The following is a 16,501-nucleotide window of genomic DNA, read 5'->3' on the forward strand; positions in this document are numbered from 1 at the left end:
TTCCTGGATAATGTAAACAACTTGTGAATTCTTGTCTTGCTAGAGCAGAACATAAAAGGTTAGAGTTAATCCCCACGGTATACTGTTCCCGGTGTTCTTCCAACCCTTTCTTCTAACTAGCTTCTGATCCCGCTGCCCATTCCCTATTGCACAGGCTGTATTGCAGTCTTGGGAGTTGTGTACTCTATAATGGATGTAAAGTGAGAAGGTGTGGGAAACACGCGACAGCTTTATTGCATCTGGAAGCCATTACCATGGAATAGGAAAGTGATCAAAAGCCTTGCTGGCCAGCCGCCTAGGCCTTGCATTTCTGACATGGGGGTGTACAGTGTATGGTTCCCAGAAATATCTTCCCGCTTCTTCTCTAGTCAGGTGAATATTTTAGGAGTTTAGACCAGGATAGTCACCGAATATCTCTCAGTCTATCCAGCTGCCCTAAACTTAGGCAAAGTCCCTCCCAGAAATAGGGAAATCTTTGATTGATACCCCTAATTTCCAGTGCTGCTATGACTTTACATCATTTAGTTTTGTTTTCATGGCCATTTCCATGGGAGGTTCAGAGGGGTAGATCATGAACAGCTGGCTACCTCGCATCATACCCCAGAAGTCATCTCAGTTAAATCTGAATCAGAAAGTACAATATTTCTGTCTGGTCTCTAAGATGAATGTATGCCTAATGCTCTGGAAAATTTTAAATACTGCTCTCAGTGTACCAGTTAAAATCAGAATACAATTCACTTTCAAAGTTGTGATCATTATGGCATTAACTGCTATGCACTTCAGCCCAATGTTCACAAAGCAATTGGATGTTGTGATAAACTGTCATACTCAAAGTAAACAAGCACGTGTCCTATACACTAACGCTGCATAAATACCGTTAACTCATATCGCTGTCAGTTGTTTCCATTAAATACTTATGGGCCAACTCCTGTGTACAAGAAAACACTATGCTAGAAGTGGGCTGGATTAGATGACAATTAAGCATGAACTAAACACATTCTGGAAGAAACAGATACATACACAAGTAATACACAACGTTAGAGAGGGAGGAGGATAAATTAAGAGAAGATGACCCTGGTGATTAAGAAAGATGCTTCTGAGCTTACATTGCCTGAACTCTAATCCTTAATCATCTCACTGCTCTGTGACCTTAGGGAGAAAAAAATTAGAAAAGGAAAGAAATATTTAATTACAACAAGTACAGAGAGGGAATGAGACTTTAGAAGCACTGGCAAAACCAAACCAAACCAAACAAAAATGTAACATTCCTAAGGCTACCTAGTTTACATGGTGTTCTTATGCTGTTCTTGGTGGAAACAGCAGCTTTCCACCTGGTTTTAATACTTTCAGAGGTCATATAATGAGATTTAATACATTTTCAGATATAGCATGGCTAAACTCCAGTTCAAAACTGTTTTGTTAGGAAGTTCAGGTTATAGAGAAATATTTGAGGTTTTATATTTTGGAGACCAGAAATAATGTGATTCTGTGATTTTCAGATTATCTCAAGGTGGAAAATATTTTGTTCCTTATGACTGTGGTATGTGAAGGGCTTAGTCATATTGCAAGTGGGGCAGAAATGTCATTTTTTGCTTCTACACCTCCTAAATTGTTTTTCTGCTTCCAATACCTACTCATTTCAATCCATTTTTACACCCTTTCAGAGTCTTCTTTCTAAATTCATCTGACAGTGTCCCCTCCCTCTGTGAGAATTTCAGCTAACTCTGTGTAGTTCACGTGAGAAAGTCAAAGCTCCTTAGCTAAAGACCAACAAAATCTATCCTTGATCCATTTTTCCTTGGTCATCTTCTGCTACTTCTCACTTTTCATCCTATTCCGTCTCGGTGCAACCCCCTGTTACTCCACTAACACTGATGTTGTTGCTGTCACAATGATGTTTATTTGTCAAGTCCAATAGTTATTTTATGTCCTTATAAGACTCTTTCAGTGCACCTATCAGCATCAATCATCCTTCATCCTTCAAACCTCCTATTCCAATGTTTTCCCTAATTCCATTGCCCTGGCTTTCCTTTGACCTACCTTTTTTTTTTTTTTTTAAAGGACATACTTTAAAAAAAATCTATTATTTATTTTTGGCTGCATTGGGTCTTCGTTGCTGTGCACGGGCTTTCTCTAGTTGCGGCGAGCGGGGGCTGCTTTTCGTTGCTCTGCGCGGGCTTCTCATTACAGTGGCTTCTGTTGTTGCGGAGCACAGGCTGTAGGTGTGCGAGCTTCGGTAGTTGTGGCACGTGGGCTCAGTAGTTGTGGCACGTGGGCTCAGTAGTTGTGGCACCCGGGCTTAGTTGTTCCACAGTATGTGGGATCTTCCTGGGCCAGTGCTCAAACCTGTGTCCCCTGCATTGGCAGTCAGATTCTTAATCACTGCACCACCAGGGAAGTCCCTATCATTTTAAGTTTGATCCCAGTCATAGAATTTACTTACTCGTCTTCCACTAGTCCCTTATATATTGGTGTTTCCCAGGTTTCATTTCCTGACACTGTTCTTCATTCTGTATAATTCCCCTGGATGATCTTACCCATTTTCATGGTTTTGAAATGATCCCCAGATCTAAGTGTCCAGCCCAGGTCTCCAGTAACCCAGTGGACATTACTTTATGGAAATCCTACAAGCACCTTAAGCTCAAACTCGACTGGACACATGACCCGACCTTACAACTCCTTTTTCTCCTTTATAGTTCCCAGCTCACTGGGCAGAAGCACCCCTCACCCAGTCTTCCACACCAAAGCCTTGGAACTTTGTCACTTCTCTTTCTCCTCTTTCACTCCGTATCAAGCACTGAGTCCTGACAGTTTTCCTCTCTTAATATTTTTTTTTTTTTATAGTTTTTTTTTTTAGATGTTGGGGGTAGGAGTTTATTAATTAATTAATTTATTTTTGCTGTGTTGGGTCTTCGTTTCTGTGCGAAGGCTTTCTCTAGTTGTGGCAGGCGGGGGCCACTCTTCATCGCGGTGCGCGGGCCTCTCACTACAGTGGCCTCTCTTGTTGCGGAGCACAGGCTCCAGACACGCAGGCTCAGTAGTTGTGGCTCACGGGCCTAGTTGCTCCGCGGCATATGGGATCCTCCCAGACCAGGGCTCGAACCCGTGTCCCCTGCATTAGCAGGCAGATTCTCAACCACTGCGCCATCAGGGAAGCCCTCCTCTCTTAATATTTTTAAAATATATTCCCTCCTCCCTATCTCTACAGCTACTGTCTTAGTTCAGACACCCATCATCTATTCCCTTTATAGCCTTCTAATTGGACTCTTTTCTCAGTCTCACCTTCCTTAAGCCATCCTCCTAAAATCCCCTCCCAGCAAATCTATTTTAAACTCAACTCTGATGATGTCACTTCCTACCCCATGTAAACAATGAGAGATTGTTGGAGGTAATTTTTCACTTATATTGACTCTAAGATTTTGAGTTTTGAGTTTTGTTTGAAAAAATCTTCTAACCTATATAATAGGTCCAACTTGCCTACCATATTGCACAAGACTATCGTACATACCCCTCACTTTGCCTCTGGTCATATAATGGTCTAGAATGTGCTCCTGGAAATTTGGGCTCCACCAGCCTAAAATTGCTAGGGTTCATTGTAAACAATATTTTGTTTCTTTCCATTGTGCCTTGGTTTTAATTATTCCATTCCTTTGGAATATTTATATTCTTTATCTATCAGCAATAGCAAGCCCTGTGCTCGCTCTGGCTATCTCTTAGTCATACATTAACTCTTAGCCCAGCATCATTTCAAGAAGTCTTCCTAGACAGCACCCCCACCACCAGGGTACAATACACACACTCTAATTTGGTGTTTCATAGCACTGTTATGCTTTTCTTTTTCATAACTTTCTCAAAATTGTATTACATTTCTTGTGTCACTGATTCTCCCACTAATCTGTAAGTAAACTCATTACTGTATACCCAGTATGTAATAGAGTATCTGGCTTTCAGACATGTTCAGTAAATACCTATCAAAGTAAATTCTAGGGACACTAAACTCTCCACTCTACCATGGCCATTACGTAATCACTCATCCTCTAGACCTTGACTCAGATGTTTCCCTCTGACTTCTCCTATACTAGGTTCACCACTAGTGGACTCAACTCAACCTTTGGACCTTTGCCATCCATCTCCAGGCCTCATTCCTCCATCCCATGGCCCACTCAAACCCTTACATACCTCTGTAACAGCACTTTCTCTTGTGTAACAAAATGAGGTTTTAATGTGCATGCCTCTCAATTAGGGTATACATTAATTTTTTACACCAGGACCATGTTTTAATCAACTCAAGATCCCTATCAGGAAGAATAGTCCCAGAAATATAGTAAATGTGTAGTTGTTAAAGGGAGAATACTTTGCCCAGATGCCTTTAACATTAAAAAAAAATGAATGAAAGGTTAAAGAGTAGAAAAACAATAGAATCAATTATAATTCTATTTTTCATCAATTCTGATAAGAGAAAGTATTATAATTATACTATTTGGCTGTAAATTGAATTTATTTTTTAGAGAACAGTGTGAATGGCAGTTTATTTTCCTGTTTTCTAATTGTTTATGAATAATATGTATTAACATTAAATTATAAACACATAGCAAATATTTCATTAAACTAAGAAACTCTAAATTACATTTATTTACATAGCTTTTTGCCTGTATTACCCATAAATTTTCATATCTAACATAAATTATTTGTTAAACCTCTCATTTTGGTTATAAAACATTGCTTTGGGATTGCAAAGCCACAGTTTCATAGGGCATTTTCATCATTAAGATATTGGCTGAATCAAGTCAAAGTATAAAATAGTCAAAGCTTGGTTGTTGATATCCCTGGTCTTCCCATATGGCACTCATTTTTCCCTAAGATGCCTTATAATTGCATCATCTTCAAAATAGAACTTTCTATTTCACTTATCAAATTCACACCGTGGAACGCCTTAAGCAGAATATTCATATGTTCCTCCATTGTTCTACTTAAAGTACCTGCTAAGCTGTTGCTACTGCTCTTACCGGACAACAAAAATCACAGGGTGGCAGCTGCAAGCAGTACGGACTAAGTAACACACCTGCATTAGGAGAATACTCATTCTGGTTTAAAACCAAGAACAAGATTATTCATTCTGGTGACCTCCAGAATCTGTTTAAATAGATAATGCATGCTGAGGAAAATAAACTTCTGGTCTTTGAGTTCCTCACCAGTTTATTTTGACAGTTGGTGATTGTCTATCTCTTGTTCCCACCTGGGTATGTATATTTCCCTTTTGCCATCTCCCACACTATCCCATTTAGGCATTGCATATTCCATATCTCTTGACCTCTGACTTGAGTCTAACAAATCTAATTATTTGACAGTTATGAAAAAAGAAAGAAATGTGATACCATATGCTAGTTTTTATTTAATTTCTATTTTTAATAGATTTATGTCACTTATGGTATTCTTAATAGATATAAATTATAAGTAGTGTATAATAAAGTCAAAATATGCATCATTTACCTAAAAGAAGAAAGTAGTGATCATCTAATTCCAGGGTTACATCACACAGATCATGTAACTCTCATGGCATACTTTGCTCTTCATGATCCTCAAAGATCCGTGTTTAAAAATGTAGCCTAGGGCTTCCCTGGTGGCGCAGTGGTTGAGAGTCCGCCTGCCGATGCAGGGGACACGGGTTTGTGCCCCAGTCCGGGAGGATCCCACATGCCGCGGAGCCTGCGTGCCCAGAGCCTGTGCTCCGCAACGGGAGAGGCCACAGCAATGAGAGGCCCACGTACCGCAAAAAAAAAAAAAAAAAATTAGCCTACATTTATTAGCTAATCGAAGTTAGATGAGTGGCCTGGTTAAAGTCTAAGAAAAGCAACATTTCCAGGACCTCCATCCATTTCTTTTGAGCTGCCACTTGGAGCATTTATTTATGTGGGTACATTCTGTGCTTGTGTTCAATAATACAAAATTCAGAGATGCCTTGGTGTTGGATAAATTACTGAGATATAAGAGCAAAATAGGATCAGATTAGGTAATGAAAATTTCTTTCTTCCATGGGTATTTTATCTTTTCACTTTTATCACAAGTTGTGCTTTCAATTTTTAAGTTTTTTTGTTAGAATTCAAACGAAACAAATTTTCCTGAGAGAAGTAATGGAATTGAACACTTGATGCTTCCGATGTCTATAAATGATACTGTTATTCAATGTTTAAAAGAAATGGTCTTTAAGCATAAAGCTGGCATAATTCAGTTTGTCTTCGCTGTTCATTTGTTTGCTTAATTAAATTCTGGCTTTAGCAAAACCTCAATAAACAACTGCTTGTGGAAGATACTCCTTAATAAAAGCTCACAAACTGGACTCAGGTCAGATGTTAAGTTGACTTGTTCAGTCAGTGTGCAATGAAAGGAGGGCCTCTTGTTTACCTTATCGGTGTGAGAGGAATACAAGTGTGAAAGAACATTCTGGTTGCAATTCCACATTTCAGGAGCTGAAGTAATTGAGGACAGAGTTGCCAGAGAAAGGGAAACTCCTGGATTATTGCTTTTCGACAGTGTTAGATTCCACTGGAAATTGCACTTTTTGTGTGTACACACAACACTCCCAGTTGAAAGAAATTATGCACATATCCTTGTGGCAAATCACATTCTAATTAAGCCACTTCACATTTGTGAATGGGAAGTTTTTAAAAGGCTGAAATTGCTTTCTCTTTCAATTAGGAATTGTAAGAGTTTTCTCTCCTTTTCATAGATAGAGTAGAGGAATTACTTAATTGCTGATGTTAGAGGATACACTGCTATGTGAATTAATTAGATTCTCTTTTTAAAGCACTTAATGTTTATGTCTTGCAGGCACTTTTCATGTCTGTCTTCTAAATACATGTGCCCCGGTGTCCCTGCTGTAATGAGTACCTTGCTGGCAAATATAAATGCTTTCTATGCTCACACAACTGTTACAACAAATGTACAGGTTTCTGCCTCAGATCGATTTGCCGCTACCAACTTTGGTGTAAGTATTATTTTTTGAACTTGAAAATTCCTCATAACTTATGGGACTTAGATTTTCAAGGAGCTTTGGATTCCAGATATTCTTAGAATCTTACTGCAGAATGTACATCTTAAGGAGTATCTCTTAGTGTAATAGACTAAAGCTTAAAGTTTATTTGAAACCTGTTCAGTGAAATACCTTTATTTGACAGTCAGTAGGTATCTTCATTAGATTAAATCTTCATATCGGGAATGGCTTTTCCAATGGAGGAAAACATACGTTTTGTGACAGAGTACTAGGATTTATAGAAAATCCTCCATGTAAGCAAATTTGGGATTAACCATGGAAGATATCATTCCCTCGTAAATGTGAGCTCAGTTGGCCTCTCTGGAGCCTTTTGGGTTCCATTTGCACTTCCTATTGGTTTCTACTGGTACTGATGGATAAAGGCATGTCATCTAAGTAAAAAAAATGTTAGGTGTATAAAGAAGCCAAGAAAACTATCTGTATCTAATTAAAACTGTCCACCTGACAATCAAATGCATCAAGAACACACTGAAAAGTAAAAATGCAGGATCCTAAGGAGTCTCAAGTATCTATCTGATGTACCTGGTGCTGGAACCCATTCTCCATAAGCATAATTAAATTGAAATTGACAGGACTAGAAATAGGATATAAATAAACAGTAATTCCAGTAAAGTGGTGAAGATCTAAGCTGAGAATCGGTGGAGATGGGGTAGGAAGGATAAATTCCAGAGCTTTTCAGGGCATAGAATCAACAGCACTTGCTGTCTTTAGGTATGTGAACAGTGAGAGAAAGGGAAGGATGCCTGGAAAGATTCCCAAGGTTTTCACCAGGGCAGTTGGTAGGCGGTAGCTCTGTTCAATAACCCTGTGAGACAGGTAGTTCTGTACTCATTTGTTTGTGGAGGAAACTAAGATCCATTGTAGGAAGGTGATTTCCATGACACCATAGTTACTCTTTTCACTGCACTTCCAAATCGGTTCACTGAATAGATTTGTGTTATTGATCATGTTGTTAGAAATCAAATTTTGAGGTGTGTGTCATAAAGTAGAAACAAATGAGACCCAGCTAATAAAAGGGTGTAAAGCCAATAGGGGAAAAAATGTGCTGCTATGTTTACTCTTTTCTTGTCCTTTTCATTTAAAAGAAAACACATGTGAAGTATGTGAGATGAGTTGGAATGAATTAAAAGAAACAGTAATTGTTATTTAACGACAGTCAAAATAAATACTGGTAGAAGAGAACACTATCTGGGTTAAGAGTCATGGGGTTTGAGTTTGTATTCAAATTTAACAAGTCAGTTCAGTCGTTCAAGCCTCAATATCTCAATATGTTCAGTGAGGGTAGAAATTATTGCTCTGACATGTTTCTCAAATTTAAGATGAAAATCAAATGAAGTAAAAGATAAGCTAGTTTGTAAGAGTTGAAAGTGCTCTATAAATATAAGGTATGAGGATTTCATCTCTCCTGCCTGTCCTCTACTGTTGTTAGACAGATTGGCTCTTGTAAGAACTGGGACCAAAGAAAATTCCCTAGTCAGCTCAACAAAATACTATTATGACCATCACCAGATCATAGAATAGTTTTTGTTATAAAAACCTCATGAAATTGTTTTGCTTTTAATATTCTGCCTGGGTATACTGTAGAGAATAAGCCAACCTTGTGGAACACTGAGCCTTTCTACCTCTGAGAAAGAAGATGTGTTTATATGACTAATTTCCATAAAAGCTACCTGGAGGAAAATGAGATAGTATGCTCCTTTACTTCATGCTGACCCAAAGAAGAGAAGCCAGATTGATTTCACTACTTTGCAGTGTTTCAGTAGCAACATAGTTATAACAAAGTTCACTTTGTAAATCAAATAACGTATTGTAGGACAGGGTCAAAAAAGAAATCTTTCTTCAAACTACATCTTGATAAGTTAGTGATTTGATGTGTAAATTTGACTAAATTTTTCTCTACCTATTGAAAATAATGCTAGTTGCTCAGTCAAATATAATAAGTATAAAGCTTCCCACCTTCACTTGGCCTGAAGTTCTTATTTACCTGACTTCTGAAGTTGATACTGTCACTTGTGAATCAGGCAGGAACACGATTATATTGGCCCCATTTTATCTTTCCCAAAGGTGTAATCCAGACATTTTTGAATCTCAAAAAATAAACCAGTGGAAACGTTTTCTTACCTATGAGGACTGTAAAACAAACAAATATTTAAGAAGGGGAAATCATTACTCTTTCCAATCCAAACTTTTTGTGTGCAAATGTTATTTAAAGTCATGCTTTGGATGAAAAATGTTCAAGAATAAAGTGAAAAGAGCAGAACCATTGAGTGTGGAGATGAGAGAGAAGCAAAGTTTGCTGAGGAAAATGATTAGAGAAATTGGGTAAAAATGATGAGAAAAATCTGACGTTATTAAAGGCAAGGTAAAAATATTTTAAGAAAAGAGGAATATATTGCATTGTCAGCTGTTGCAAAAAGTTCAAGTAAGATGGTGAAAGGAATGAGCCTGTTGGCTTTGGCAATTAGGAGGTCATTGCTAAGTGAAGCAGTTGAGATTAAAGCCTAATTTCATAGAGATCTTCAATGAATGGCATGTATGAATAGCTGTGTCAATTAGGGTTCATTTATTCCCTAAAATATAATGCAGTCATTAAAAAATCAAGCTTTTAAAGAAAAGTGTATATAATTGAGCAATGCCCATTAAAAATGACAAATGAAAATATATACATATAAAAATCTATATATAATCTAATTCCAACATTGAACACACACACACACACTCACACACACTCACACACACTCACACACACACTCTCACACACACACACACACACACACATATATATACATATATATATATATACGGGTTTAGAAACAAGCCTGAAAGAAAATGTGCCAAAATGCCAATAGTGTAGCCACTTGGTGGGATTACAACTAATATTTTCTTGTTTTTGTTTTGTATTCATCTTTATACTAAAGTTGTACATTTTTCTATATTGTATTTGTATTTTATAATAATGATTAAAAGAGGGAAAGTGGGTGATGAAATAGAGACTAACCTGTTAAGCAACTTGAATGAGAAGGTAAGAGAGAGATTGGTCAAGAGTGAGAAGGTTTTACCATGAAAAAAGAGATGTTACTTTTACTGCGTGGTTGGGTAGGAGTTTTTATTATTTAATAAGATAAATTTTAACATATTTATAGATTGTTAGGACAGGAACTAGCTGCAAGAATGAAGTTGCAGATTTATCAGATGGAGAATAAGTGATATAATAACATCTCAGAGGAGAAAGAAGTAAATGTAGTCAAGAGGATGGAAGGAGGGACATTCTTTGGAATAAGAAAGGACAAGTTCCTATTCTGAAATTTGAGGAAATGGTGTGTGAGTCCTTGCAGAGAATGCTAAGCTTCTGATATAGGAGTGAAAAGTTGATGGAATTGTACTATATTTCCCTAATCTTCTCTGTGGTTGTCTACAGGACAAGAAATGCTTATATATAAGACAAGGGCTATGATAGAGATGCACAAGGTAGAGGAGGCTGGAAAAAGGGAAGGGGATAGAAAGACAAATGCTTCAGGATCGCATAAGAGGAATTCCTAGCATAAATCTGTTGTTATAACAATTCGTGTGGCTGTGAGTTTTTCTCAGAATTTCTCAGCATTCAGATTCTGATGTAGTAACATATAGCAGAAGGTTGAAATTTCCCACACACACACAAAATAGAGATGATCGAAGGGTTAGGGAATTAGCATATAGGTAACACTATCAAAAGAAAGTTGAAGTGATTCACCATGGGATCTAGGTGTGATAAGTGGCACCATGATAGAGACAGAGATAAAGGATTTGGGTAGGAACATCATCCGTGTAGTTAAGATTTCAAAGGGGGAAGCCTCAGGTCCAAGATGTATCTCTAGGAGTAGGTTGTTGAAAACTGAGTGTAAAAACAGTGGTGTACTGGAGCTAGTTTGTACCTGCTAACAGGCAGTGATTGCTGAATTTTTAGGACTATAGCAGGCTGGTTGTTGAGTACAGCCATCTTGAAACTGGAAATACTGAGAGTATTTATACCATGAAAACTGTCAAATGCTAAAAATCAAGGCTTTTTTCTTTTGGAGAGATGGTTTTGTTGCACACCCTTGAATGCAGAGATTGCTGGGGGTCAAGATTATCAAAGAACTTGATTGGATAAAACATCTCCATGGGTGTTGAAAACACCGTGGGTAGAGCAAGAGTTGGAAAGGAAGAAAACTCCATGAGGTGGGGGTCAGTTTTTCAACTTTGAAGAAAAGTCTTTAGGAAACTTATTTAGTTAGTTATCTTAAGACACAAATAGCAAATTGTTAGTAAAATTGATGTTTAGCTCAATTTTTTCTTGAGCATAGATACCCTCTGACATAGCCAGTGCCCTGCAAAGACAAGTATGCTAATAAATATTTCCTTTTCATTACAGGTATTCTTTTATTTGGTTGCTTGTTCATTCAAGACATATTTATGTGATACCTCATTTAAGGCACTATGGCAGGTAGTAGAGGGACTGGAAGATAAATGTTTACCTCTGTTCTCTGGGTCTTATACTCTAATGGGATAGTCACCTAACCATGTGTAACAGTAACCATAAATCACTCCCCAAATGGGATAAGTGTCAAAGGAGTTCATACTTGTATATTTGCTTTGAGATTGAGGAGGAGAAAGTGATGGATACTCTTCAGAGGCTCATGGAAGCTTGCCAAAAGGAACAGTGCTTTTAGGAACGAGTAGTATTTTTCAAAGTCCAAGAAGTAGAAGGAAAACTACCTTAGGTCTTTGAAGTAAAGACAAGGAGAAGATACAAAACTAAGTTCAAAGTGTGTGTAAGGTAGCCTGCCTAGTGAATAGTGCAGATAGAATAAAAGATGGAAATATAAGAGAACATTGTGTTACTGGATCGATATTAGATTGCTGAGGCCGTTTAATGCCCACTCAGATGTTTGGACTTCATTCTTGAGGCATCGTGTAGAATCTGATTGAATTTCTGATTTAGAAAGGTCACTCTGTAGAGGAAATGTTGCAGAGGGGAGAGATAGAATGTATATCAATCAGACAGCGATTCAACTATACGGTGATGGATGGGAACTAGATTTGTGGTGGTGATTGCTTTCTAGTGTATACAGATGTCAAATTATAATACTGTTTGCCTGAAACTTATATAATAATTTTAAAAAATCAGCACTTCCTCCTGATCACACAGCCATGCCCCAACATATGTGTTCCTTTTCCAAATCCCTGGGAAACCCGAACTTTCTGATAAAGTGACAGGAAATGCTTACAATCATAGAAAATGCAAAAAAAAAAAAAAAATGATGTGTAAAACAATTTGCAAAAAAAAAAAAAGAAAAGAAAATGCTCTAAAAATAAAAAAGGGAGGTTAGGACCTAGTGTCAAGAAGAAGCTTGTCTAAAGTTTAGTCAGACTGAGAGAAATGTTAGGCTTTCATGCTCAGTGAACAGTAATATCTCAGTGCTTTTCAAGTTTACCTATTAAGTGACTTCTTATATATTCTTTGAATTTATGTCATCTATTAATTAGTGTGTCATTGATAGCATTGTTTCAGTGGCATTTTATAATTTTATGGTATCTCTATTGGTATCAATATTAATCTCAAATCAAGAAATGCAAATGTATTTCCAGTATGTTCATATGATTAGCATTAATTAAATTATAAAAAACTTATCAAAATAGCTTACACATTAATTCTACTTGAAATGTTTCTGTTCTGCTTAAAGAATGACTGCTTTCGATATGATCTGGAAAAAACTTTTTATAATTTGCTGGTTCAGGTCAGAATAATTTTATCCTATTCTTGTAAATTTATGAAAACCTAAGAGCAGGTTGCACATGCAGCTAGGGCTCCTCCCAGGGAAGCTGAATCAAGCGAGGACCCTGAGAGCTTAAGCATCATTAGCTTCAGGTTAAATCTACTGCTGCTGCTGGACTGAGATACTGAGAAGCAAAAGAATGGGAGAGGGAAGCTGCAGATGATGCAGAGGTTTTTACACACCTTCTTTATAAGAGCTTTTCCTTCCACGGTTCCCAGTGTCCTAGTCAAACTTGCTAAGAGTGTCCTTGTGGGGTAGTAACTGCCTCCCCCTACTCAAAATCTCCCCTCTTCTCATGGGTCAAAACTGGCCTACCAACTGGTTTTGTACAGCTCATGAGCTAAGAATGGCTTTTACATTTTTCAATGGTTTTTAAAAATCAAAAGATTGTCATTTGTGATACATGAAAATTATATGAAATTCACGCTTCAGTATCCATAAGCAAAATTTTATTGGAAAACAACCATGCTCGTTTGTTTATATATTGGTTATAGAAGCTCTTGGGCTACAATGGCAGAGTTTAATAGTTGTGACAGAGACCACAGAGCTGGAAATATTTACGATCTGCCTCTTTACATACAGTTTGCTGACCCCTGGTCTAGAGTTATTCTTGTCAACTAATTACACCTAAATACTTGATAACAGATAATGCTTAATGTTAATATTATAGATTTAGCCCCTAATAGCAGACATATGTAGTCCTTACCAAATGCAAAGAAGTGAATAACGTGACAGTTTCAGATATTGTGGCATGTCCCTCGAGAAACTTTTTTTTTTTTTTTTTTTTGGCGGTACGCGGGCCTCTCACTGTTGTGGCCTCTCCCGTTGTGGAGCACAGGCTCCGGACACGCAGGCTCAGCAGCCATGGTTCGCAGACCCAGCCGCCCCACGGCATGTGGGATCTTCCCAGACCGGGGCAGGAACCCGTGTCCCCTGCATCAGCAGGCGGACTCTCAACCACTGCGCCACCAGGGAAGCCCGAGAAACATTTTTTAATCGCAGTGTTTTCTTATTCCTCAAATCACACCATGTAGGTGATAGGCCTCCTGTGCTCTCACAAAGGCAATCTCACTCAAGTTAAATAGAAATATGGCAAATGAAATAAAATTTCAGGCTGTCCTCTGTTTAAAAAATGTCTGTGAAAATTCTATCAGGAGCACACTTTTAATTTCACATCATCTGATATAGTTCGGGATTTAGTGACAACATGCCTGGCAGTTTTCTCCACGGTTTTCTATTTTTCTGGAATGTAAATTTTCCAGCTGGGCACTGAAGACCTAGGTTGGAAGACTAAATGTGTGATCTGTATCAGTCAGAATTCTGTTCAGCTGAATGAAATAAATTCAACAAACCTGACTCAATATTCTTTCCCATGTAACCTAAGTCCAAAGGTAATAAGGAATTCAGGGCTAGTACAGCTGCTCAGGATTGTAATTTTTTGAAAGGGTAGGCAAACAGAGTTAGGATGAGGTGTGGAGGCTCCTAGCTTCCTGCCTCATCATTCTTACCGTTTGTTTAGCTTTTCGTCTTATAGCCACGGGATGACTATTTGACCTTCTAGTATCTCATCTGAGTTTAAGGTGAGAAAAAGGAGAGAGACACAAAGGGCAAATGGAAAAAAGGCCTAACAAAGAATTATATAGCAAATACTAATACAACAACTCTGCAGAACATTCTTTTAGAATCTTTCTAAATAATAATTCATCGGTAATATGCTGGCTGGTTCCATCCCCTTTAATAAACTGTATACATCTCATTGGCCCAAATCATGCTACATGGCCATTGCTAGAGTAAAAGAGGCCTGGGAGGGTAGGTGTTTCATAAAGGACATATTTGACTCTTGAGGTTCTGTTAGGAAGAGAAGAAGGGATATCGGGCAGACAACCAGAACAGCTGGTCCCACTGTACACAACAAGGCCAGTGATTTGGGTCATAGCGTGGTTGACTAGGGTCATGTCAGCTGTCTTAATGATTCATACCGATCACAGAGGTCATATAAAGCATCCAGAGACTGACACAAATACATTGATTTTTACAGTCGTTGAATGATTAACTACTATGGCCTAAACTGATGATTGTAGCAGCTCTTTTATTTTTCTATTTTGATTGAGATCCACTGACCCACATTGATGGAGGATGGGGGTTAATCAAGGGCAACATAGGTCACCTGCTACCCTAGGAAGGTATGATAGAGAGTAAGAAAGAAAACTCTAAGACATTCATCGTATTTTCCGGCAGCTTTACTGGAGAGTCTTACTTGCCTAACAAGATAGCAAGCTTCTGGAAGGCAAGGGTCATTTCTTAGGTTCCTTCATTGCCTCCACAAGGGTTATTAACACAGAGTCAATACTCAAACTTTGTTCACTGATACATAAACCTGATAAAAGGCAGTTTATTCAGAAAATTGAAGTTTCAACTTAGGAACAATTTATCAACTCCCATTAATATTCATCTCATTTCATCAAGATCAGTGACTTAAAGGGGTAAGAGTTATATACCCCATAAATCCAACTTGTTCGTGAAACTACTAGGAAAAATTTCTACTTTTGCTAATATATTCCAAAGTGTAATTTGGTGTTTACATAATATTAGTCTAGGGAGGAGCCTTTAGTCATTTACTACCATCCCTCTATTTTTTTTTCATTTTTATTTAGGAATCAGAGACTCAGAATGGTGCTTTGTCTATTGTAAAGTTTTCATGTGTGAATTTGATGGTTTTTTACCTTATCTAATTTATTTAATCCACACAACTATATCCTTATGCTTATCAGCAAAACGTTTTAATTCTTATCCTTTATCATCTTCAAATCCTTCTATGAAGAAGTCAGTCCATCCCTGATACAGCATCAGAGGGAGGCATCAGTAATTTTTGTTGACCTGATATTTTATACTTTTTTAGCACTAAATCTTAAACATACTTTAAAGGCAGTCGATCCTTTCAAATTATGAAGTCCGTTACCAAAAGGAAAATACTTTTTGAAATTGTTTTTGACACAAAGAGCAGCTAGTCCCCCTTCCATAGGTGGGAGAGGTTTAAAAAAACTATAGTTTAATTTTGGGGAGGTGGTGTGGTGTGTGGAGGTGGGAAGAGGGGTGGGTTATATTCTCTTGTTGACTCATACTGCTGTGAAGGAGTACAGTGGCAATTCAGTTGTCTGGACTCTTTCTTCATGACTCAGCTCTTTGGATACTGTCTCATTCATCACAGAGAGGCAGTGTGACTTACAGGAAAGAGTGTGGATTTGGTGTCAGAGACCTGGGTTTGAATCACTGCTATGTCACATACCAGCTCTATGATCGTGGAGAAATCACTGACATCTTTGAACCTTCCTTTCTATCAAATGGGGACATTAACTCAGAGAGATTTTGTCGGGAGGACTACATTTAGAATTATCATTGATTTCCATTCTCCTATTTTGTGTTTGCTTTGCACAGAGGGAGAAATTCATAAAACTACTGGACCAGTTGCATAACTCTTTAAGGATTGACCTGTCAAAGTATAGGGTATGTACAAAATTATTTGCCTAAAGGTAAAATATGGTGTTTGGCTCAGATGATTTCTTGTCACATTGTAAAAAAAAAAAAGTTATCCAGTATGTAATGGAAAAGTAAAGGTAATGATCTTGGAATCTTGGGTCCTGTCACACTAGACGGG

General features: G+C 37.8%; 1 protein-coding gene across 1 annotated transcript in view; it reads left to right on the forward strand.

Annotated features, from left to right (window-relative positions):
- The window catches only part of UNC13C (unc-13 homolog C), a gene marked incomplete at both ends in the record, with an annotated part of 586,714 nt that overhangs the window by 294,960 nt on the left and 275,253 nt on the right, over window positions 1-16,501 (forward strand). Inside the window, 2 exons of the mRNA XM_082853041.1 lie at window positions 6,829-6,985; window positions 16,282-16,350. Coding sequence (XP_082709167.1) covers window positions 6,829-6,985; window positions 16,282-16,350 — 226 coding nt within the window. The remainder of the gene's footprint in view (window positions 1-6,828; window positions 6,986-16,281; window positions 16,351-16,501) is intronic.

Source organism: Leucopleurus acutus (genome assembly GCF_964270905.1).
Source record: "Leucopleurus acutus genome assembly, chromosome: 1".
In the NCBI taxonomy this organism is placed as follows: domain Eukaryota; kingdom Metazoa; phylum Chordata; class Mammalia; order Artiodactyla; family Delphinidae; genus Leucopleurus; species Leucopleurus acutus.